This window comes from Cydia amplana, chromosome 9, assembly GCF_948474715.1.
Source record: "Cydia amplana chromosome 9, ilCydAmpl1.1, whole genome shotgun sequence".
In the NCBI taxonomy this organism is placed as follows: Eukaryota; Metazoa; Arthropoda; class Insecta; order Lepidoptera; family Tortricidae; genus Cydia; species Cydia amplana.
The window spans coordinates 11,197,528-11,222,877 of record NC_086077.1 but is presented as its reverse complement, the minus strand read 5'-3'; the positions used below and the strand labels follow the sequence as shown (position 1 = coordinate 11,222,877).

General features: G+C 37.8%; 1 protein-coding gene across 1 annotated transcript in view; it reads right to left on the bottom strand.

Annotated features, from left to right (window-relative positions):
* The window catches only part of LOC134651132 (uncharacterized), a 66,588-nt gene that overhangs the window by 27,447 nt on the left and 13,791 nt on the right, over positions 1-25,350 (bottom strand). Inside the window, exons 2-4 of the mRNA XM_063506157.1 lie at positions 23,643-23,784; positions 15,732-16,028; positions 15,285-15,476 (exon numbers count right to left, since the gene is read on the bottom strand). Coding sequence (XP_063362227.1) covers positions 15,285-15,476; positions 15,732-16,028; positions 23,643-23,784 — 631 coding nt within the window. The remainder of the gene's footprint in view (positions 1-15,284; positions 15,477-15,731; positions 16,029-23,642; positions 23,785-25,350) is intronic.

Sequence of the window (25,350 nt, the reverse complement as noted above, 5' to 3'; positions counted from 1 at the left end):
CCTCGATTCCTCATGGATCCCATCATCAGAACTCGAGCTTGACAAAAATGTGGCTTAAAAACTTAACTTGCTTAACAAACATAACGAAGAGGACAAATCGCCAAACGTGAACTATGCGTCGTTGAAGAGTTCCGTTCTGATCATCATCAGCAGTTCCACTTCATCAAATGTCACGTTTCTGAATGTATATGCTTGATTTGTTGATAAAAACACAAAAATCACTATATGTTTGCCTTTAAGATTTGAGGAGTTCCCTCGATTCCTCATGGATCCCATCATCAGAACTGGGTTTTGACAAAAACGGGACCAATCTGTATGCATATACATACAATCAAAAAAAGAATTTTCAAAATCGGTCCAGTAATGACGGAGATATGGAGTAACAAACATAAAAAAAAATAAAAAAAATAAAAAAAATAAAAAAAATAAAAAACATACAACCGAATTGATAACCTCCTTTGAGATTTGGAAGTCGGTTAAAAATATAGAACATTACGAAGACAGAGTCCGCTCGTGGAGGTCCATAAGAGTTCACACGAAGATTACGCAATTCTCTTACCTGTGACGACTTTTTTAGAAAATGGTTATTCTCTTGGAGGCTTCTCTATCCCTATAATATACCTATGTATATACACAACAGTAACTCTGTCTGTCTGTCACTCTGACTTTTACCTCTTTACGTTTAAACCGCTGAAAAGATTTTGTAAATTGTTATATGGTGATAGTTTGAGTGCCAGGACCTTTCCCTTACAAAGGATAAACTATACTTTGTCCTTACAAAGGATAGTTTTTATTCCATAAATTACCTTTTTTTTGTTTGGTCTTATTGGTCTTTGATAGTCGTTATAATGGTTCCCTGTGAGAGCCCCACTAATGTTCCCGTTCCCAGACCTATATAAGGTTGCTTACAGATCCCGCTCTGGCAAGTTCATCTGCATTTTCATTGCCTATGAATCATCCCGGATTGAAGCCCTAAAAACTAAAAATCACCTCTTTGGTTTATGCTTACTTATTTTATGATGTAACATTATTCTCACTAGGTATGAATTTTTACGCGGCCTTAAATGATAGCTACTGTGTCACCTCAAACAAACGCAGTTCATCTCGCTTGCACTAATGTCAGTACGAGAGATCTCCCTCGCAACGCATAGTGAGTTAGTTTACACGGTTGTTAGCGAATATGTCAGTGACAAACTCGTGGTAAGGTCCAATGACAATTATCGGTCAGTATCAATTTAAATTTTGAGTTATTATTTTTCCCCTTAGCTTTAATTATATTTTTTTTATAAATTGCCTTTTTAGGGATGATTGTAAACCTTCCATGTACAGCGAGTTGCAGAATTGCATGGACACATTGTCAATGAAATTCATCCTTAAAGTGGCCATTTTTGCAGCTAAGTGTACCAAACAAAGAAATTCTAAGTAGTTATGACACAATCTTATCATCAAAGTTATAGATAAACACGTAAAAACGTTTCCGTTATTCATAATTGAATAATAGAAAACTGGAGCATTATACGCACGCGCGCGGCACGTTCCATTATCTCATCTCTTATTTTACTGTCATCTTTTTCTTATGGACCTTTATTTAAGATCCATTTCAGAACGGCTGATATGTTTTAATATCACGCCTCTTATGTGCACTTAAATAAAGTCTAATTTAGCTGATTTGGTCGTATCGGAATATTTGGAATGCATTCAAGATTTGCACGTAGGTATTAGAGCGAAATAATGTTTCATTGTTTCATGAAAGAAACATCAGTCGTGATTTACCATTAATCATAAATGTTATGATAGGAACATTTTATAATATACCACTGTATTTTACTGTTTTACTCTATTTACAAACTGCACTCAAGGAAATACTTATCATTAAAAATGTTTTTGAAACAAAAACACGCCAATAAACCAGAAAAAGTATAGGTAAGTAATAGGCGTCGCTTTTGTTATAAGAAGGCAGTATGCAGTAGATTCATTTAGGATGTAACCGGAAAAGTATTAAGAACTGACGAAAGTGGAAATAATTAGGTAACAGAATTTTTTAAATGTTCAAGTTATTTTTATGATTTATCCAAAAAAGTCGAATCCTACTTTCACTCGAAGAACCTAGATGCAGTAAGTAGATTTATAATAGCCTAGCAATTAAGTCAGCCGTCGCAGGTTGTCTAGATTCCATAGAGCATAGACTAACGGCGTAATGGCTTCCGGTGCGAACGCTTCAAACGCGCCGCGCCGAGAATAGTGATGTATCAAGAGATTCACTAGAATATTCCTTTATTCCCGGGAATATCCTCTAAACAGGCATATCTACTCTTATGACTAGTGTAACGAGGTCTAGACCACGGGCCGATTTGTAAAATGGTGTGTTATTTTTAAATTTGAGCTTTTACAAGCAAGATTCTTAATGAGTACTTACAAGTAGGTAGTACTACTACTTGATATTTGATGTTTGTTTAAGTCTTACTTTTCTAAACAGGCCTTAGTTTTACGTTATTGAGTGTTTTTAACTGGTAAGTGATACGGTGATACGTGCATCATCTCGAGATACCGTAGAGTTTCGTATCTTTGCCTGGGCTCCCTATTTTCGCCTACTTTGACAAAAGTTGCCATTAACAAAATGTTTCTAATGTAAGCCTTACATAAAACTACTAAATACAAAGTATTTTTTACGGGTGTCAACATTCTTCGAACAATCTGCGGCTAACTTCACACAGTTTACGTTCAGTGAGGTTTTTTCGCGACGCCGACCACACGTTTTTTTAAGCCAGTGTTTGAACTTCGGTTTTTAACAGTGATACAGACCAGGTAATGTTAAACTCTTTACATGATTATATACTATAACTATTTCTTTTTCATATGAAACTATTATTTAATGGCTAGCTTACGTTTAGAAGTCACAATTGGATAAAACATTGGTGAAGGTACTTTGCGTCCATCTTGTTGCCAAATTTCGCCTACCCCTAGGGTTGTCAAATTTGTTTTACCACATTAATAGGGTATTTGACTGTAAGTATTTCAAATAAATTATTTTACACCATGCATGAAATAAAGCATCATAAGGTTAATAGAGAAACGTAGACAGCAGTTATTTTTTACACACAATTTATATTTTAAAACCGGTATAAAACTATAAACAATAGGTAACTTGATCGTGACGTCACATGCTAATGTTACATAATAAACCCCATAGTAGCAAAATCGTTTTGACAGTTCGAAAAAAGAAACTGATTTGACTAGTAGTCAAATACCCTATTGGTGGTGGATGGCATTACTTGTTTCCAAATTTAAATATTTTTGTACAGTCAGCAACAGAAGTTGCTCAGCGAGCCAGGTTTAAATATTAAATATTTTTGTTAAAAATTATAATTTTTTTACTTATAAACCATTACTCCCCTTTATTTGGCATGTTGGTTAATTTTTGGCAGCCCTAGCTTCGTTATAGAAAATGTATGAAACCAACTTCAGACTGTTACCAAACTTCGCCTACTACACCGTTTTTTTTAAATATGGCTAGTCTGGTGTAATTAAGGTTCATAGTATAGTAGCACATTCCAAATAGATACGACTTAACATGTGTTAGTCACAGAAAAGTGTATTATTAGCGGTAAAGCATGCCGTAGGCGAAGATTGGGAAAAATACCCAAACATCGCCTATTGCCTTTGAGGCCATTTTTTACCATCTTAACCAATGAAATTCAAAGTTTCAATTGTGAATACTGATAGTTAGGAACACTAAAAAACGTTTTTTCGCCTTAACGGATTAAAATGCTTTCAAATTTGAGAGATTTTTTAGGAAAAGTGTCAAAACCCAGGTGAAGATAGGAAACTCTACGGTACTAAAAGTAGGGTGGTGACAATAGGTAGGTACCTTATAGGTAACTCAAAACCTACCCTGTGCTGGCTGTGCTCAGCAATGGGAGCTATGTTACGAGTAACTGTGGATTGATGCAGTACGTAATGTTAATGTTGTATTAGTAATAATCTCTGTATTTTTATCACTACTTCCTCACTCTTTGTTATTAATATTATATGCGGTTGCTATTATTAAAATCGGTAAAAAAATGTCAGTTAATTTTTCAGTCATTCTACGAGAGGGTTTTCTTCGAGCTTCGAGACAGTTATCCCGGGATTTTTTTCTGAAAAGACTGAGACTAAATAAATACCTATATTATGTCTCGGCCTGTTAAACATACTTACAACTTATAAGCTTTTTAATTTAATGAAATTATTTTAACTCTATCAATACTTCCCTGTGCTTAAGACACATCACTAGGCAAACGATGCGAAAACACTCCGCATTAGTTCGAAAACGGCCTAACTCTACAAACCAGTAGGTTTCAATCTCAACCGTGTCTCTTCCTTTATAAAGTCAAAACTAAAAAGATACAATATTCTTAATGTTGCCCTTTTGGTTGGCATCGACGTAAATAGCGTGAACATAAGATTTTGATGGACAGATGCACTGAGCAATCTCATGGGAACGTACACCACCATCGAGCTCCGGGCAATCCTTGTCATTCGTTCAGGATTATTTCACGTTTTTGCTGGGTTAAGTTCTATTTTTAATGTCGAGTTCAAAACAAGTATTTAATGGAACGAATGGACTAAGAACTATAAGAATCGGAGCAGTGTTAACAGATAAATAAACGATTTATAAATAGTTTCTTTTTTTTGATTTGAGGCGAAGCCGAAAATTGTTAAAAAAGACGCCACGAGTATTTTTTGACTCAGTTAAACAACGTTGCATACAATACTTTTTCTACGACCAAGCACTTTGAAAAAAAATTGTAAATTTAACAAATATTTTTCATTCAACAAAAATAATACTTTAAACAAGTGGAATCATATAGGACATATATGTAGGTAAACAAACCAAACCCGGCCACCGCGCCCCGCGCCCCACGGCTGGTTGGTCAGCGACACCTTCTTGTAACTAATGAGGCCCTAGTACTTGCTCTTAGTTAAATTACAATTTTGATTAGTTTTTTTTTCTCGACTTTGGCCAACCGCACCCCGCGCCCCACGGCCGGTTGGTCAGCGACACCTTCCTTTAACTCATGAGGCCCTGGTACTTGCTCTTAGTTAAATTTCCATTTTGGATAGTTTTTTTCTAGATTTTGGCCACAGTAGCCTATGGAGACTAACAAGCAACGCTAAGCGGTGTTCGTAGTCTATGGATCTTGCTATATTACGAGTGTCACATGCGCGTTTCTGACTTCTGAAGCAATTTTATTGTTTCTACTATAGAACCTAATGAATATTTTGTAAATTGGCAGCAATGCACTGTACTCATCTGTTAGATATGACAATTAAAATTAGGTTGGCAACAATGTATTTCATACAATATTTTTTAAGCGGTGATTACACGAAGTATCGTAAAAGTACCAAAAAGATACTGCGTGTATGCACAAATACTTTTTTGGGGAATAGACTAAAGACTTGTCTTGACAACTATAACATAGGGGTTTAATGGTGTGTGCACGACCCTTTAAATGACAAATAAAAGTACGGGAGTAGAAAAACACTTTTTATGTTTATGCATAGGTACCTACTTATTGATTAACATGTCAACTCCATATGATTTTTCATTAAATAATGAAATGCTTAGATTGTTTTAGACGCTGGTTGTTTTAGTCTTTATCCACAGGCTAAGATCAAACTATCCGTATGAATGTCAACCTGTTCATACTATCAGTTACTTTTTAGTCCACTGAATAAAAATCTAACAGCAGCTAACCATCTTTATTTATAAGTGCGTACAGCAGGTGCTCATAAAAGGAAACGTGAATAAATACATAAGAACGGAGCATTATGTGAACAATCTTCTGAGCATATGCGGGTAAGGGCTGCTTTCTCCGATTACAATTTATAATTGTGCTCTCCGTCCGGCACGCGATCGTTAGATAAGCAGGTCTTTTGACAATACTATTTGAGTTTTGCCCACTGACGAAGGAAGGGTAATGTTTTTTAAGATATGTATGATTTTTAAGTACAAATTGTCAGTTGCAAATCCGAGAGTAAGAGACGCAGTAAAGCTTACGAATACAAGTATAGCGATCAAGCCTAGCGACGCTAGAGTTTTTTTTATAATCCTAACAGTAACCACAAAGTTCCTTAGAAAGTCAATCTTCCCATCTCCGTACTCGTTATAGTAAGTACTGAATGAAAAATCTCCATCACAAAGTGAATATAAAATTCACAAAAGACACAAATAAAACCAAAACACAGGAGAAATTCGAGCCGTTTGTTTATTTGTACGTTCGATAACAAGAGAGTAATCGGCGCGCGAGTTGCGTCACTCAGGGTTTTCAAAAAAGAATCACTTTTAGTTTAGGTACTTATATTATACCTACCCAGCTTATCTACCTTATCTTAATATTTTTTCATCAGGACGGACGATATGTAGATTTAAAGTTGTGTCGTAAAGATATACATGTACGAGTACATATCTGATTAGGTCCAATGCATAAAATATAATGTGAATATCAAAACCAACCGTTAATATGATATATAATATTAAATGATAAATACATAGTGAGCGTAGGAAGGAAGCTCTTTAATATAAGGAAAAATAGCTAGGTATACCGACTTATTTTTTTTTTAGACATAAGCATGCGTTTATTTGATAACCGCACGAGACAATTTTGTACACCTGCATAGTGGGTAAAACATAGAGATCAAATTTATAAATTAATGTATCTACCATCTTTCATGTTACCTATGTTTAACAAAATAAATGAAACTGAAACTGAAACTTATTGCCTTTGGAGTTACCAACGTCGCATCGTCTTGTAACGAAAAAGAAACAATTTAAAATATATAATACATAAGTACTATTTCCATAAAACAGATCAGTACGTATTCTGGGAAAGTTTAGAAGACGAGCCAATAATGTGGCAGCCCTAGCGTGCGCCCACCGGCGCCCGCGCCGCCCGAACGTGCTCAAAAACGAAACGCGAGACTCCAGCGCACCGTTATTAGGGGGTTCCGTTACAACGTCTTGGATTATTAGCCCGTATTTTTTACAGAGCCTAGCCTATTTGTATTTGGCCTTTGCCCAGAGCACAGTTTTTCGGTTATGGAAAAAATCTTAAAATGGAGTTATCTTTTTCTTCAAGATTCCGCTACTTTAAATTGTACTGTCTTTAATTTATTTGAATTACTAGGTAGTTAGGTATACCTATTAATTCTATTGCCAATACCTACGCAAAAATGTAGTTACCCATCAGTAGGCATCGACACCAGTCACGGAAGATGACTATTACCTACGACATGTTTAACTACACACATAGTGCAAAATCTGACTTAAACCAGTTCTAACCAGTTCACTAATTAGAAACTTAGAAACCCAGCCCTTCCATTTAGGCACGGAACCTTAAAAACTAGCCCCGGCGAGAGGTAATTGCGGTACTTTCTCTGCGCGAGAAATCGCCGGCATGCTCCTGCGCATGAGGTCTCTACACAACCGAAAGGGTACATAAGTCATAGACTTTAATGGATTTACGCCTTTTAGATTAGGCCGCCATTAAATTAAGTCCGGGGTGCAGTACTTGCAAGTAATGTATCATCTCCATTTTCACAAAAAATATGAAATATCTCTGAAATTACAATTAAATATGTACGTTTTTCACGAACCGTACGAAGTTGGAGCGCAAGCGCACCTTATGGAATTATGCACTTCCTTATACTAGGTACTTTTAGACTTACGTACGCGTGAAAAGTCCGGAATAAAAAAAATTGTTTAAATGGACGTTTCTTCGGTTTTCTTTTTAGAATTATATCATGATAATTTACGATATTATCATTCACGTATTACCAACCCACATAGAAATTAAAATTACCATTCCAGTTTACATGGCATTGATTTATGATATAGCAAATCCCATTGCAATAGGGCTTACTTATATATTTATTGAAGCTCCCGGTTTTTGCCTCATCAATCATGAACCAATAGTTAAGCCCGCGATAATAATCGTATAGGTTGCGCGGGCGCAGCGTAAACAAACAAACGAACCAACAATAATAAACAATACGCAGGTTGTCGACCGCGACCGGCTGGGAAAGCCTTCGCCTAAGCTGACCACGCTTATGGAACTTTCTGAGACTATTGTACTAATGTGAACATAATATCACTGAAATCGGGACACTTTGTGGAATGTCAATACTTAGAAAATTAGGTGTGTCACTTTTCACAGCTTTTGGGCGTATTAGGCGCCTATTCAATAATATGTGATGTGATTGCTTGACCTTCAGAACAAAAAACAGATATTAGTGTCCGACCGAAGGTTCGGTTTCGGTTTCGGTTTCGGCCAGTTTCGGCCAAAAAATCATGTTTCGGCTGTAGTTTCGGTTTCGGCCAAAAAACGGCCGAACCTTTCGGCCGGGCCGAAACTTACGAAATGGTACTTCGGACAAAGACCAAAAGTTGGGGAATAAGTAGGACAACAATATTAATACCTACATATACTGATTCATGTATATTAGGTACAGACATTAATTGGTTTATTATAAAACACAATTCCACTAATGAGGGCGCCACTGGACGGTTGACGCAGTCTTAAGAGGCTGTCAATACCTATAAGTGAATGAGATAGGTCGCATGTTACTGGGCCCTGGGCAAGATAATAATAATAAAACTAGCCTCAGTTTTTACGTCAATTTACCATTGGTTTGTGTTCCACATGTCCTCTACTTCAGCTTAGCCTTTGGCCTCGCTGCGCCATGCTCGGCCTGCGGTCTCGCTTTTGAATACAATGGACATTGGTTGGAGTCTGTGCTCAACTACTTATCCTGAAGCCTTAAGCACGGCTTTGACTTCGCATGAAAGTTCGCCTCAATGGGGCACTTCGGACTTTTCGGCCCAGGTGAAGATCGGTACCCGGCCTTGCGATATTGTTAACAAAAAATTTCGCGCTCGCTGCGCTCGCGTTTTTGGTTGACCCTGTGCCTACATGTTAGTTTGACTGGTGAATAAATAGAGTTAGACCAAGAAAATTCTGCAATGATTTTAATAGCATACGCAGTGCAACTGGTGCAAATTTTATTTATACGTCATAAGTTTTGACGTTTAAAATAACACTTGCACTGCGTGTGTTATCAACTTAACAAAATCGTTGCAGAATTATCTTGGCCTAACTCTAGTAATTTTCATAAAAAACTGCTTAAGTAACATCAATTTCAAGGACTTTGGGTGTTGACAGCCCCATAATATGTGTGTAAAAGCGGTTTTATGACATTTTTTCAACGATTTTAACAAGTCTACAAAAGTTTCGGTTTCGGTTTCGGTTTCGGCCGAAACTAGAGCCAAAGCCGAACATTCGGTTTCGGTTTCGGTTTCGGCAAAAAAACATGTTTCGGTCGGACACTAACAGATATTGAATTAAAGGTAGGTAGTAATCTTTCAAAACTACTAATGTTTCCGCATACCATAATGTCATAAACCAGACATGTGAAGTTGCGCCCAGTTTGTGCAGCGAATACTTAAATATGACCTTGATTTATTAATCTGATACAATGTCTAAGGAAAACATTGTTAGTTTGATATAAATCTTGTGCTAGTTCTTTGATGTTTATTGTAGGCAAGTGTTAATAAATTGGGCACAACACAATAATATACTATAAACATTATGGTAGGAGATTATTGTAGTTACTCGAGCGAGCCAGATTAACATATCAGTGATATTTAGCTACCCGTGCTGGAGTCTACTTAACCACTTTTAGCCGGATTGGTGAGCAGTTAAAAAAATTAGATTCTTTATTTTGTTAGTTTGGTATAATTGTGCTAATAGTTACTTAATCAGACTTTTAAATTTGGTTGTTAATACTACAGTGTCTACTTCGCCTAATGCCGTAGATAGTCCTAGGCAGCTCGAGAAGCCTGGTCGCCCTTCAGCCCCGTTTTTGCGCACGCTCGCGTCGCCCGCGCAGCCGCGCTTGCACAAAGGGTCCGCCGCAAAAACGCGTTCACACGTTACTCGCGCATTGTCTGCCGGCAGGGACACGGTTTGGTTAACGACACCATTATCACGTTATCTGCCAATTCTATATATCTATCACTAAGTTATTAGAATACATATTGATATTGTCTTGGGTTTCCAGAATTTGTAGCGCTTCCTTTTCTCACTAGGGCATTTACAAAACGTGAATAAATTTAATAGACAGTAAGCGACAGACCTAATATGTATAATTTATATTAAAGCACTCAAAAAGTCGAAAGCATGGAAATATGCAAAGGCAAGGCAATGCAAATGTATGTTACAGTGGAACTAGGTAAATTAAGAAACTGGATAAAGTTCAATAATTGAAACCTAAGGTCCCGTACCCGTCCCTTGGCACCAAATGGCCCCTATAATTGAAAATATTTAACCTTTTAAAATACAATTCCGATTTTAGTGTTTTTCTTTTTTTGACTCTTGGTTGAATTAAAATAGTGGTAAAATGTTTAGACGCTTTAGTTATTTTTATTGCTTCTTCTATTGAAACCTTAGTACCTCTGTAAGTGGAACAATGCAGCGAGCACGAAAGGTGCAGAAAAAATAACTTTCTGTTATAAAACGATTTCTTTAATAAATACCAGAAGTTATTAATTTGTGTATTACGACATGTAGGTGAAAATGATTTGTTTAAATCAAATAAATTACACTTTCATGCCTTTAACATTTAAATAAAACGTTTTTAAAACGATAAAATACCCAAACCATGATATTTGCACCTCCATAAAAAAAAGGTTGTCGGAACGGAACCTCCATTAACTAGAATCTAGGTATATGATTTAGATTTTAGACAAAAAAAATTGAACCTATAAATATTTGGTACAACCTGCTTAATCGGAATAGGTACCTGGTTCATTGACACAATTGAGATTTTAACTATCAAGGTTTCACTGTACATGCATGCGTATATAAATTTTGAGGATGATGGTAAAGATGAAACTAGTAAACACAGCAGACTCCTAACGGTTCTATCGATATAGTCGGACGCGTGTTCACAAACTGTTTTGTGCGCGACTGTGATTCCATCCTTCATTTAATTGAATCCCTGCATCCGTATTATCTATGCGTGACCCGAGCTCAGACTGAACTGGTTCTCTTGTAGCTACTCGATAAGAATTAGTGAATGTGAAAAACGGTCTAGCACTCACGCTTAAGCATCTTGTTTGAGCAAATGACTACACATTACTGTATGTTCTTAGTTGTTATATATTATATAATACATTATTTTGCTGACGCCTCCTCAGGTTGTTAACCTCCAGTGCAATTAGTTAGGTAATCCGATGAACACGTTTTGAATGTAGTCTGCCATAAAAACACGTCTTAATGCGGACGTTAACGACTTAAAATTACTTCTTCGTCACTTTGCAACGTGCAATAAAAGTGTGAACTATATTAATGTATCATAAGATTCATAAGATTTACTATTGCATCGGCACAAAAATGAATAGTAGCGCTATAAATCTAATGCGGCTTTATTAAGGCTGACTTTCCAAGCTTTCCACTGAGGCACGGATGATAGGAGATGTGCAGGAATCAACCAATAAATATCATCGGTTGTAATCCACATTTCTTCTCCGCTCCGCTCTGGATTACAACTAAATGCTATTGCCAGTCAAATATACTGCTGCCAGACTCAACTCCGTCAAACATTTCATACATTTAGTATGTTTTCACGTAGTTTAGACGCAGGCACAAATCTGGAGAAAGACCGATATACCTTGTTAAATTAGTAAATGGGGCATGTTCAAATACCACGTCACACACATACCTATTGTATTCGCATCGTCACATAGACTTCACACTTAAGTAGGTAGTAGTAGGTAGTTATTTTAACCGTAATATTATCTATGTTACATAAACACAATTCGATCCCATAATCAAAACACGTGATTACTATTCGGGTCGGACACTCCAAGCCAAATATTGCAGTAGAAAGCAATAACATGCAATAACACTTACTGCATACTTCTCCATATGGCATGTGTTACGAAATAGCAATTTTTCGCCTTCGCGTGGGAATCTTCGATAAAATGCTTTCTAATATGTGATTGTTATCAGAAATCGTGTTCTCGCAGAATTTGGCGCGTTATTTACGTTTAACACTTTCGTTGTGTATTATTTTGTAACCTTACGTCATCAGATTTGCTGTTGTGATGACCCTCCATCACGAAACTATTTTGTGAAGCTAAAAATCACTAATACAAGTTTATGTTGGCAACAGTAGGCATATGTCGCAGCAGTAGTATAGTGTTGGCAGTAGGAGTCGTGTCCAATGCGCGCAGCGACATAGACGCATTGATGACCAATTAATTTAATTAATTGCGAAATTAGCGCGGCTCGGCCGCAGCTAGCGAAGTAACGCGATGAGTGCCACCGGACAGAGTGCACCCATTGTGAACGAGCTCCTCGCCTTTCTGCAACAGAAGCTGCTGCTGGAAGGAGTGATGGATACGGTTTCTGCTGTCCAGATCTGTTCGTCGAGTTTTTCCGTCGAAGATATCTGTGCAGCAAAGAAGGTGCTGCACGAGGCCCTCGGGATCGCCGGCACGTATGTACCTCACCGGAGAGGAGATGAAACCGAGAAGAAGACCCTAGAGGACATCATCAGAGTTCTAAGGGAGAATGAAGACCGGATTCCGGAGTTTGCGACGACGGGTGCCTCCAGCCTGCCGTCCTATATTCCGGATCATGTCGACGTTAGCTGCTTGTTGAAGGAAATCGTGGCCCTAAAAACAAGTCTAGCGGGTGTCATTTCGAAGTTTGATGCGGCCCAGGCCCACTATAACCGAGTTACGCAACGAAGTCATCAGTTTGCGAAACATTGCCCTTACTCGGTCGGCGGCGTCGAATTTCAAGTGCGATGACCGGCAAGCCACGAGCGCTGAGTCGGTCAGTTTGCGAGTTGCTGACACTGTAAAATGTGTCGCCTCAGCTGTGTCGCCGCGCGCGATCCTCCCGCGCGCGCGCCCTCCCCCCGCCTCCTCCAAATCATCATCTCGTCATCGTGTTTACGCGGATGTCGTCGCCGGTCCGAAAGTCGCATCGAACCGGGTTAGTGTACCTGTAAAGGGTACTGAAGAGCGAGCGGCTCCCAAGGAGAAGCTCCCTGTTGCCAGTGTGGATGAGGAGGATTTCACACTGGTATCAAGAAAGAAGAAGGCGCGCACGGCGCCTCGTAAGACTCAGTGTGGTACCGCCGAACCGGCTAATTCTGGCTTGCGGGTTGCTACACCGAGTAAGGCGCTGTACGTATCGCGCTTGCATTACACCGCCACGGCTGCTGAAGTGGTGGAGTATGTGCACCAGAAGACCGGTTACACGCTGAGGGTGTTCCCGCTTCGATCGCGCCACTACGTGCACTTCCACTCTTTTGTGGTGCGCGTGCCGCGACCGCTGCAGGGGACCATCGAGTGCGCCGACTTCTGGCCGAAGGGTGTCGTGTTTCGGAGGTTCCGGGGCAAACTGCCGAATCCGACACAGGAGCAGCCGATGCAACGGAGCCACGCCGTTTTATCGACTAAATAGCTAGTGTTTAGTTTTAAGTTTATAAAATACATATGTAGGTATGTTAGTCTGTAAGGTATTTGTAATATGGGCCTTGTTGCCTGAATTAAATTTCCAAATAAAATAAATAAATAAATAAATATGGCGTTTAAGTTAGATAGAGGGTGTATTTAAAATCAAATAAATAAATGATGGGAGACGGAATGGTGGTGATAAATGGTTGTTCTCAATAATATACTGGGTCATAAGTCATAAACAAATAAATTCGGGGATAAATCTTTATTTTTAATTGGTCGAATGACCACGGTCGCTTATAATAAATAATGATAAGTTGATAACAGATACAACAAACTTAAGTACATATTGGGATACAGTGGATCTTAGGCCACTTAATTGAAATCCTATGTTTGCTTGAAATTCCTAGCCTTAAAAAAAAGAATGAGAGAATTCAATTATAATTGCAAGTGACACGAATCTTTTGACAGCGATGCTGTCAAATGTCACGCGCGCCGGCGCACGTCCCATACACAATCAAAATAATTGAATCAGTATCACGACTATAGTTTTAAATAGAGAAATAGGCGGTAGTGCTGTACCTGAATCTTGGAGTTGGAGATCAAATAAGCATCTAAAATTATTAAAATAAATCATGACAAGGGCCATGTTGCATAACAAACTACAACTAATATTACAAGCGGAACTCCTTTTCTAATTTCACTAATTAGAAAAGGAGTTCCGCTTGTAATATTAGTTGTAGTTTGTTATGCAACAAGGCCTAGGCTATTTTGACAAATCAACATTATTGTAGTTATTAAATGATTCGTTCTAGTTATTTGGAAAGTTATAAACTCACCACAATGTTGATGTGATATGTTAATTGAGGAGATGACCGTGATATTGAAAGTGACCCTTTTAGGGTTAAAATTAGAAAAAGTAGGCAGTTATATTACTTAGGTACCTAGCTATTTTAGATTGGTGTCACATAGACGTTAAAATAATATACCTACATCCCACGTCAATCTTTAAGTTAAGATACTGGTTTATACTTTTCACCGTGCCCGATGTCGTAGGTGCTACGGCTATTAAATGATATTTTTTATGGTCTCTGCGACCCGTGACTTTCCCGTGACGTTATTAGGAACAGAATGTCCCGGCATTCTGTTCCTAATAACTCTCATTTTAGTCTTTGTTGTGGTCATCGCTTTGTGTATCGTGCATGAGAAACATTTCGTTGCATCTAAATTCGCATACATAATGTTATGTCCCGTGGAAATTTAATGGCCTTAAAATAGCCATCATGTGATATTGCATCAATTGTGGGGTAATATTTGGAAACCTGTATGATGATAGTAGGTAATTAACGCTGTATGAAAAATTACCAAATAAAATAAGGACATACATAGGGCTCCATTATAGGCCATGTCACATATTTAAGAAAAATAAAGAGCACAAATGTACCTATATAGTACGTTATTCTTTTTTGGGTGTCATCACTGGCATGAGTGTCATTGGTTCGGTAAAAAACCTTCCTGTTGTCCTGTTGTCTGTGTATGTAACAAAACTCTCGGGGGTAACGGGTAACGGTAACGGTAAATAAAATAAGGACATACATAGGGCTCCATTATATGCCATGTCACATATTTAAGAAAAATAAAGAGCACAAATGTACCTAAAATATAGTAAGTACGTTATTCTTTTTTGGGTGTCATCACTGGCATGAGTGTCATTGGTTCGGTAAAAAACCTCATTTGAAGAACAAGTGTATAAAGGGGGGAAAGTGTCACTTACCGTGCTAGCGGGATGTGCGGGCAGCAACAGCAGCTGTGGGGGCCGCTTGCGCACGCCGCGCGCCCGGCGCCCGCGGGTGGGCGCCACTGGTGCCACGGGCGCCGCGGGCGCCAACGCCGGTGCCTGCCGACCTAGCCAGTGCGACACTAGCTTCTCCTTGCTGTTGGCGCTGCCGAACTCGGGGGATTCAACCTGCTGGAAAATGATATAGATTATTAATTATTATTACGCATAAGGAAATTTTGAAGTCTTGTTAAAGTTGTGACACTTACTTATGTGTAAAATGAGAATTAAAAAAGGGAATACGCCCTCGGAATCATTTGACAAAAGTAAGGAAAGTAAAAAGTGTGATTTTAAGGCAGATTGTAACGTATTGATTTTAATCTCTAGTGACCAGCGGTTGTGTTTGTTACTCAAAAATTGTATGCGGCTCGAAGCCAAAATTACCTTTTTCTTTTTCAACGACTCCCCCTGCAGCTTTTTCTCCAACTCCTTACACAGCTCATGTCCCTTCTCCCTCTCCCTCTCCCTATCCCCTTTCTCTTTCTTCTCGTCCACGTGCACCACGTAAGGCTTGAAGCCCGGGTCGAACTGGTTGTGGTCGTAGGCCTGCTTGGGCCGGAAGCAGGGGCACACGCGCTTGGACAGGTGGTAGATGCTGACGATGCAGACGAGGCAGTGGACGGAGGCGATGATGAGCAGCGCGATGTTCGTGAGGACGGGCGTCCATGCTTCCATTTCATCCTGGGGACAAAAGGTGAATTTAGTTAGGTGTCATATGTCGACGCCGCGATTTCATGGGAATATGTTTAGTTGTACTGCAACGAAGTCCTTGGGTCAAATATGTTTTTTATTGTCTGTGTTTGCTGATGTCATTTCGGTTTTTACGCGTTAATGTATTTGGATAAATTATATGGTGTTACGTTTCAGAAAATAGACGAAAACTAATTAAGACGTTTCCTTCAACTACCTAATTAAGAACTTGTTTCCTGTCAGAGAGAAGATCACTACATTCCCGACGGCACATTTATGTAATAATCTCGAATGGTATAATCAGAAACATGCTAACTACTGCCATCGTACAGGATGGAAGGCTCGTCTTCGTTTCTCATTTACTCTAATTATTATTCTATAGCAACATGTAGACTTGGATATGTATGGTCTTGCGTTTTCTACGCTAATTATTGGTCACTAAGCAACATCTGTCTGCCCATATAATGTGTTTATTTATTTATTTATTTAAACTTTATTGCACAAAATATATACAACAATGCACAAATGGCGGACTTAATGCCAAATGGCATTCTCTACCAATCAACCATAGAGCCAAACAGAGATACCTTCAATTGGTGCAGAGAGAGAAAATATCACATATATATATATATATATATACGTAATAATATTAAATACATTTAGAATTAAATTAAAAATAACTCTTTAAACATAAATTATAAGTTTTTAAGGTAAGTAGATAAATAAATGACACCCGCCTACTAACCTAGTTTATCACAGATAGACTCGCTGCGTCATTTTAAGTCCCCAGAAGGGCTAATATGGCCGGCTCTTTATCATTTGATTCATTTGTCATCATGCCTGTCACGTTCTAACAAGTATGTATGTGCGAAAGTGACGTATGACATGACAGGTGATAAAAACTCGAGCATGATAGCGCTGCAGCAGTTTCCAATTCAATTGTTTCAACCCGTCACTTAATAAATTGACAACTTCTGCTGAGGGTCACTGGCTTAGAATAACTGTTCGCAATACGTACAAAACCTAAATTGCGACGATGACTATCTCGAAATGTCAATTACGTTGTATGTGTGTACTTCATTTTGTGCCAGCAACCATTTCAGATTTAGACTATAAGTACAGTCAGCAGCAGAAGTTGCTAAGCGGGCCATGTGTTCAAAATGATCTTGACGCGACTTTATTGCTAAGAGAATATATATTGAGTGTCAAGGTAATTTTGAACACATCGCCCGCTTAGCAACTTCTGCTGCTGACTGTACTCACTGTATTTCGTAGTTATCAGTACGGTGTACGTTTACTAAACTAACGATAATATACGCTACAAATAATAAGAGCTGTAATAAAACAGTAAGAGCGTGAAAAGACTGGGAGATGCTTGCATAAGTTTGATTTGCATTTCTAGAAAGTTTTATAATTACCACGTAGGTAGGTAGGTATACTCAATTTTAATGTTTACGAACAAAGCTAAATATTTTATGGATGTAAATATTTTAACAGTGCCTCTGCAAGTCTGCAGTATTTAATGGTTCGTTATAAATAATTTGGAAATAAATAAGTTTTGATAGAGCGAGTAATATTTGGGAGGTAGCGCGAAGAACACAAATTACATGGAACAAATACTGGAGCTTGAGAGAAGAATTCAAAAGTAACATGCCAATCGCTATAAAAACTAAAGTCTTTCAACTCTAATACATGAGTGCATACATACCATGCCTAACATATGCCTGTCAAACATGGAAATTTGATAATAAAGTTAAAAATAAATTAGTCACATGTCAGCGAGCAATAGAGCGAAGCATGCTAAGCATAAACAAAATGCAGAAAATTCGACATACAAAGATTAGAGATATTACCAAAGCAAAAGACGTATTACAACAAGCATTAGCATTAAAATGGAAATGGGCAGGCCACGTATCACGTATCCGAGACCTGAGATGGACAAAAATTCTGACAACATCGAAAGGTCCACTAGGGAAAAGGAAACAGGCGCGACCATATGCTAGATGGGAAGACGAGATCAGAAAAACAGCAGGTCTAAACTGGATACAAACAGCACAAACCAGGGAAGTTTGGATAACTTTGGAGTAGGCCTTTACCCACAGAGGGGTTCTTGCATAATAAAAAAAAAAATCATTTCAACCTTCATTTGTAAAAATGGATGCACGAAATAAAAGGCTTTTTTATTTTTTTATTTTCATTTATAAATAATTTCCCCATTGCAAAGGTTTCAACGACAGCTCGTAATATGCCGTCACTGAAGATTTGATTTTCTAATGGATAAAGAGAAATATTATATAGAAAAAATCATGACGCAAATAGATGTAATAGAATCGGAAGTATCACGAGCAAACCTTGAAACTTGATCAGTGTTTGTGTCAGACTGTATATTTAACATTTCTGAAAGGCCTTTTTGAGGCCGATTTTGAGTTTAAAATCTTAACTGGATTTGTAATTGTTATGATACTACCTTAACACGAATCGCAGTTCGCAGTACATCTCACGCGCATAAAATATCGTATATGTAGCATATCAATAACAAAACCATAACATATTTGTATAAATAAATATCTGAATATGCCACCTAGATAGTTAAATCGACCGGATGCGCACACGCAGGTCAAGGCGCCGCGGCGACCGATCATCGCCGCGTGAAGTAATACCGCCATCACGACATCGGCTAAAGGGCGCTTATCTTAATAATTATCTGTAATCGTCTGAGAACGTGAAGACGTACATAATTGTTTATGGTGATGTAACAGTCGTATACATACATAATTATAAAAAATATTTTAGAGTTGGGACGTGAATGATACGATCTCTAATAGCGAGGAAACAAATTGACGCTTCGCTTAGAATTATCCCTGCAGGCAAGCCAACTTTTTCTTTGATTGCATAAATTGCATTGTCAGCTATTGCGTGTTTCTTTACTCTTCTCTTTCAGTGTTATATTCGAATGTTCTAAAATATTTATTAGTCTGATGATATCGGATCGTATTTAAGACGAAACGGGAGCTGAGATTTAAATATTTTAGGTAAATATACCCGTCTCGCTAACGGAAGCGGCTTCTAAAACTAGTGCGATAAGGACAAGGCGAAAAATTATGCGTAAAAATCTCAAAAATCGAGGTTCTGTACTCGACTGTTTCCTCCTCCAAAACTTAAACAATCGTAACCAAATTTGGAAATCTAAATTATTATGAAATTATCTGTGTCGGACCGTTTTAATTTTTTGGCTAATTGATATCAGTTTTAAATACCACGCCTCTCATTGCGGCATAGTCAATTAGGCCATTTTGGCCATTTTTAAGGGCTCTAGCGCCTTATTAAACAAAAATATCAAAAAAGGCAAAACGGTCCCACACAGATATTGACAATATTAATCTGTGTTAAAAAAGTCATTGCTCTAGCTTCAAAACCCACGGCGGAAACAGTCAAGTACGTTTGTAAGGAGAAATGACCACTCCTGTGGGCTCTTAATTGCTTTTTAATTCAGCTTCGGCTAATTAATATGTCGCTTTATTAGACAAGTAAATTCATAATACCTAAAGTCTATTTTTTTATTCGGTAGACTAAAATGACATTTCATAGTATGAAATGACATTTTATGTTCATACTATGAACTGTCATTTCAGTCTAACGAATAAAAAAATAGACTTTAGTAGAACAACGTTTCGGGCACCTGAAGGACATGCGGTGAACCGCCGCCGAACCTGTCGCGTGTCATCGGTCAGCTGTGTAGGTCACCTGACAAACTACAATCTATTATAGAATTAGAAATACGTCGGTATCGTCTACAACCCTGTGGTCTCTATCCTTTTAAGACCCGCGTACCATTTTTGTACACACTAACTTTAGGGTTAGTACCTTAGTACTATGTAGTGGCCAATAACTATAGCAGTCACCCTATAATGTATTTGTTATTATTTCTGAGAAATATTCATGCACGTCAATAAGAAACTAAGTTTTACTTCATTCTGTTAACACGTTCACTGTCCCCATACAAAATGATATGATAATGTCACGTCACACGCCCGGTGTGCTTCCACGTTGAAGTTGTGTCAGTCGGACAGTGAATGTGTTAAGGCTCCGTTAACGATTTTAGAGCCAAAATGTAAAATTGATAGATTTAGTCGTTGAAATTGTACTCCTTTTGTTACTTAATATCTAAATAACAAGTATTGGTTTCTATTGACACGTCTTCTCATCTTGCCTTTTAATAATAAGGTCCGGAGCGTGCGTCACCAGCCATATATGACGAGCAGGGGCAGTTTTTAAAAATTCATCAAAAAATTATAGTTATAAATTATAAAAAATTATGTATAAGAACAGTTTCAGGAAATGTTGTAGATTGTTTAAGTATCAAAATTACGTTGAAATTAAGTCGATTTTCACGAAAAATGTTCACTTGTTATGAAGTAATTTCTGGTGAAAATTGATTTCGTCTAACTTTCATTTACTCTTGTTCAATATCATATAACAAAAATGTAGTCTATGCAAGTTGGAGTATAGGATATGTGTAATACATAATTACCATTTTTAGCAGTCCAAACTTTACGGAATTTACAAATAAGATCGACTAAATCAGTGCTTTACGCGCGTTTACCTAAACGTCCATCAGAAAAAAAATCATTACTAATTTAGTGAGTCAGTTTAAAAAAAAAATGATCTGTACAAATGCAAGATAAGAAGACGTGCTAATAGATACCAGTACTTGTTATTTCTATTACGTAACAGAAGGTGTACAATTTCATCGACTAAATCTATCAATTTTACATTTTTGCGCCTAAAATCGATACCGGCCTCTTAAAGCAGGATAAATTTACTTATACGACGACCGGTCTGGCCTAGTGGGTAGTGACTAGTGACCCTGCCTGCTAAGTCGATGGTCCTGGGTTTGAATCCCGGTAAGGGCATTTATTTGTGTGATGAACACTAATATTTGTTCCGGTGTCATGGATGTTTTCTATGTATATAAGTATGTATTTATCTATATAAGTATGTATATCGTCGCCTAGTACCCATAGTACAAGCTTTGCTTAGTTTGGGGCTAGGTTGATCTGTGTAAGATGTCCCCCAATATTTATATTTATACATTCGTGTTATTTACGTAGGTACGAGTATGATGTCAAAACGGCAACGGGAATTTGTTTCCTGGGTACAACTGTGGCACTTACTATTTAGTACTATTACTCCATCACATTAACACAATTATGGCCACAATGCCCCCATTAATAGAGCAAATACTTAGTATTACTGAACCATTGGGCCGTAACGGCTGTCAATCTGTTAGCAAACGAAGCAGAACTGTCATCAGATCCGATAGTATCGCACGCGCAATGCCTTATGCTAATTTTATTACAAGTCGATTACGCGGTCACGTATGATCGAATTTTATCGATGGTGAGTTTGATACGGAGGCGTATTCTTATTCTAATAATAGGTTATAATACATTTTGATCTGGATTCCTTGTGATATGATCTGTAAGTGTCAAAAGTGACGTTTCTTCAACCAAAAAACGATAACAAATCCAGATCAATTCTTAAGCTGTTTTTACAGTCAGAATACGCCTCATGGAGCGATCGTTTATGTCGTTAGTTTTAGTTAGTTTAGTGTTTAGTATCGGTGTGTTTCCTGGTTTAGAAACCCATAAGTATTCGCTTTGGTTTTAAAATCTTTAATTTTTTTGTTTTTGTTTCGTAAGTGTCCGTTGCATGTAGAACTACCAAAAACATGGAATATTATTTGTTATTATTTTAGCCGCGTACATACCTATGTTGAAGACCGGTGGACTAGGTCACATTTTCTTTGGTACATGACATCTATTTCAGTTCATATTATTTTAAATTTGTTACAAACAAAGTAAATAATCTTGCAATTATAAGCAGCGAAGGAAAGTTCCATCTACCACCTACCCATAAAAAGTATACTGTAAGGTGTTAGGTATTTGAAAAATTCTGCTTTTGGCAACTTTGTTAGTTTTTTACTCTAATTTGAATATTCTATCTAATCGTAGTTAGTAGTATTGCAAACCAGGGAGTGATTTATCGCACTACAAATACACAAGCAATATGGTAATTAACCGTTTGGTTTGGTCACACCTCGCGCGCCCGGGCAGGTCCGCCTGATGCAACTCCAATAATATCCACTTCCCAGCTGTTTAATATCTCCGGCATGCTCTAAAATATGCAATTTATTTACACTGGGTGCATTTTGCATAAAGATTTTGTAACTTATCAATATCAACTAAGTCACGCATTACCTGCTTTAGGTTACTTTGTAAGAGAGTCGTGTAATCGTGGTGAATTGTTTTAAAAAGTAATCATAGGAGGGTCGTCTACATATTTGTGTCGATTCTATTGAGATTTTTTAGAGTATAGGTAAACATCAAGAGCTTCTATGTATTTGCTTATTGGACCAATCAAAAGAAGATTCCGTACAACTTCAAACACAATAACAAAAACTCTTAAAACGGCAACACAAAAAATAAGATCAGAAAATTTCTTGAACACATTTCGCTGATAGACAGACGAACGGACACACTATTGTGCAAATTACAAATTTAATAAATTACCTAACTCCAAATAAGTAAAATCAACTCTATTTATAATTACTTACTAGTGTGAAATTTCACACGTAAACATAACAAAAACGATAAAAAATGTAATGTCTTTTCTTACTCCACATTAGTACGGCTACCATCAGTTTGGCACTGACATAAACGCCGTCGAGAACGTAAATTACTTACTATCTCGCTCGTACTCGCATATTAGTGCAAACGAGATGTATAGAAAGTAAATTATGTTCTCGATAGCGTAAATGTCAGTTTTTACACTGTCAGTGACTCATGGTACGAGCTTAGGTCCCTTATTTCAGTTGACTATTGATCAATTTTACTCATCAGCACTAAATTATAATGATATGCTGACATGTCACGACAATGCAAGCCATTTGGCAGTGCGCCGCGCCCCGGCGTTGCCTCACCCGTTACTGGTGCATGGATAATCGGTTACCGAGGGTTACGGCGGTCGGCAACGGCTGCGATCTGGGCCAGTGGGTAACTGATGGCCTTAATCAAATGTGTCTTTGGAGTCTGTGGCTTTGAAGATCTCTTGTGATGGGACTAATTTAACAATCATTCAATGAGTCGGTGTTGTAATTGTTGAGAACATATGTAATATCGGGGGATTATTAATTTCTAAGGTATTTGACGCATTTTTATGGAAAAACATAATTATTAATTATTATGCTTTATGGGTGAACAGATAAAAGACGCTATAGTATTCTCAAATATTAGAAAGATTAAATTATCTTAACTCTAAAGTAATGGTTTGCAAAGTACATTATTTATTAAATATTTACTGTATATATATATTTAAGTATGTATTGTCGCAGATAGATAACCTATAATAAAAAAAAATCTTCGTTAGTAAAAATATTATTGTTTTTCCAGAAAATGTGACGCTGTATGCAGTATACTACGATATTATGAAGGCCTAAACCACAAGAACAGAGACCGAAACTCTATGAATATATTGAAAATCAGTCTCTTATTAGGTCTAATGAATAGATCTGTGTATTAAATGACAATAAAGTACGCAATTTACCTGAAAGCTGGCGTTAGGCCCAGTTGCCAGCAGAGACCGGGACGAGGCCCTCTGCAGGCCCGTGGCGGCGAGAACGGCCGCGCTGTTACCGCATGCCAAGCATAGCAGCGACAGCGCCAGGAACGCCGTCAGGAGACCGCTCCTGCGCAAACACACAACATAAATCAACAAATATACCCACAACATAAATCGAGTACATACGTACAACTATTTAATAGCACATTATTGTAAAGTCCAGACGAGCTAGGCAAATCGACCGATTTGATCAGGAAAATATTTGGCGCCAATCTCATCTAGCATCCACACGTACACAAATTTAATCACTAATTTGCATTCCATAGATACTAACTTCGAAAATTGGCATTTTTGTGTTCGCATCTGCTGATTTGATAGGGGAATCAAATTGGCGTTTGCGTTCGATCGGACAATTTCATCAGATTGACAAAAAATTGTCTCGTCTGGACTCCACTTATTGCAGAGGCCGCAAAACGGCAATATATATCTGGTCAAATAAGTTTGTCAGTAGAAAAAAGCTCCTATAGATTCCACGACTCTTCTCTTTCCGCACAGACTGTAATACCCATCATAAAGAAGTCACTAAACCTGAAGTTAATCGTTGCACGTAGCAGCAAGTATTGGTAGGTGATAAAAGGAGACTAAATTCAGACGTGACGTACGCATGTGTTTTGCTGTCTCGTACATACATTATCGACGGCTGAATCTGCTGACTCCATGTTTTGCCATACAATATTTACAATGTGTTTGTTTTCATTGTTCGTAATTGATTACGATTATCCGCAGGGTCAACAATGAAGATGTTTAGTAGGTAGGTATTACTTGTTTTTTTACTTCACTTATTTTATTTGTTCTGTTCAGTATTGATCGAATAAATATTTACCTAAGTATGTCTATTTGTTAGTCAACGACACGACACTGCAACGTTTTTCCACATACGTAGGATAGTACTATAATAAATCAAAGGACGGTCAGAATCATTTTAGATACCTACTATTTAGGTACCTACATAGTCGACTGTCAGAGAAGTGCCTTCTACTGCCTATTTCACTGTCACGTCGTTCAGCCGAATGGGCTCGATTTCGACGTGTGTAGAGGGTACTTAATGGTAATGTCGTCGGCTTACACGACGACAGTGTTATACTTACCTTAGGGGTTTATTTTTAAGAAAATACTTGTACCTAAATATATGACCTATAAGTAGAAATGCCAAACTTAGATGCTAATCAGAACAAAATAGAAAAGGCCGTTTGATGAGGTATTGAACGCACCAGTGCGGAGCTTCTTTAGATCTTTGCTCATCTCTTACTTTTGAAAAAGTTAGAAGAAATAGAACGTATCTGCTAATCAGAACAACGCTGAAATAGAAAGCTTAAATTGTAAGTGCGTTTGTATGGTAAATGGCTCACTGAGTTCAAAACTGCCTGTCAAAACATTGAGAAGAAGCGGCGCGGCGGAGCGAAGAATAAACATACCTACCTACTACTTGTACATACCTACTCACGAATATGATATGAATCCTGAAAACATTTCACAAATTTTGGGCAGTCGTGTATCAAAAGACAAGTAGAATAGGTATGTATTATATTATGTTTTATGTTTACAAGTAGTTACTAGAACGTAGCTCGTAGTCCCCCTTTTCCTGGATATTAAAATTATAGTAAATATTTATGCACAAGTTGATGTACGGCCC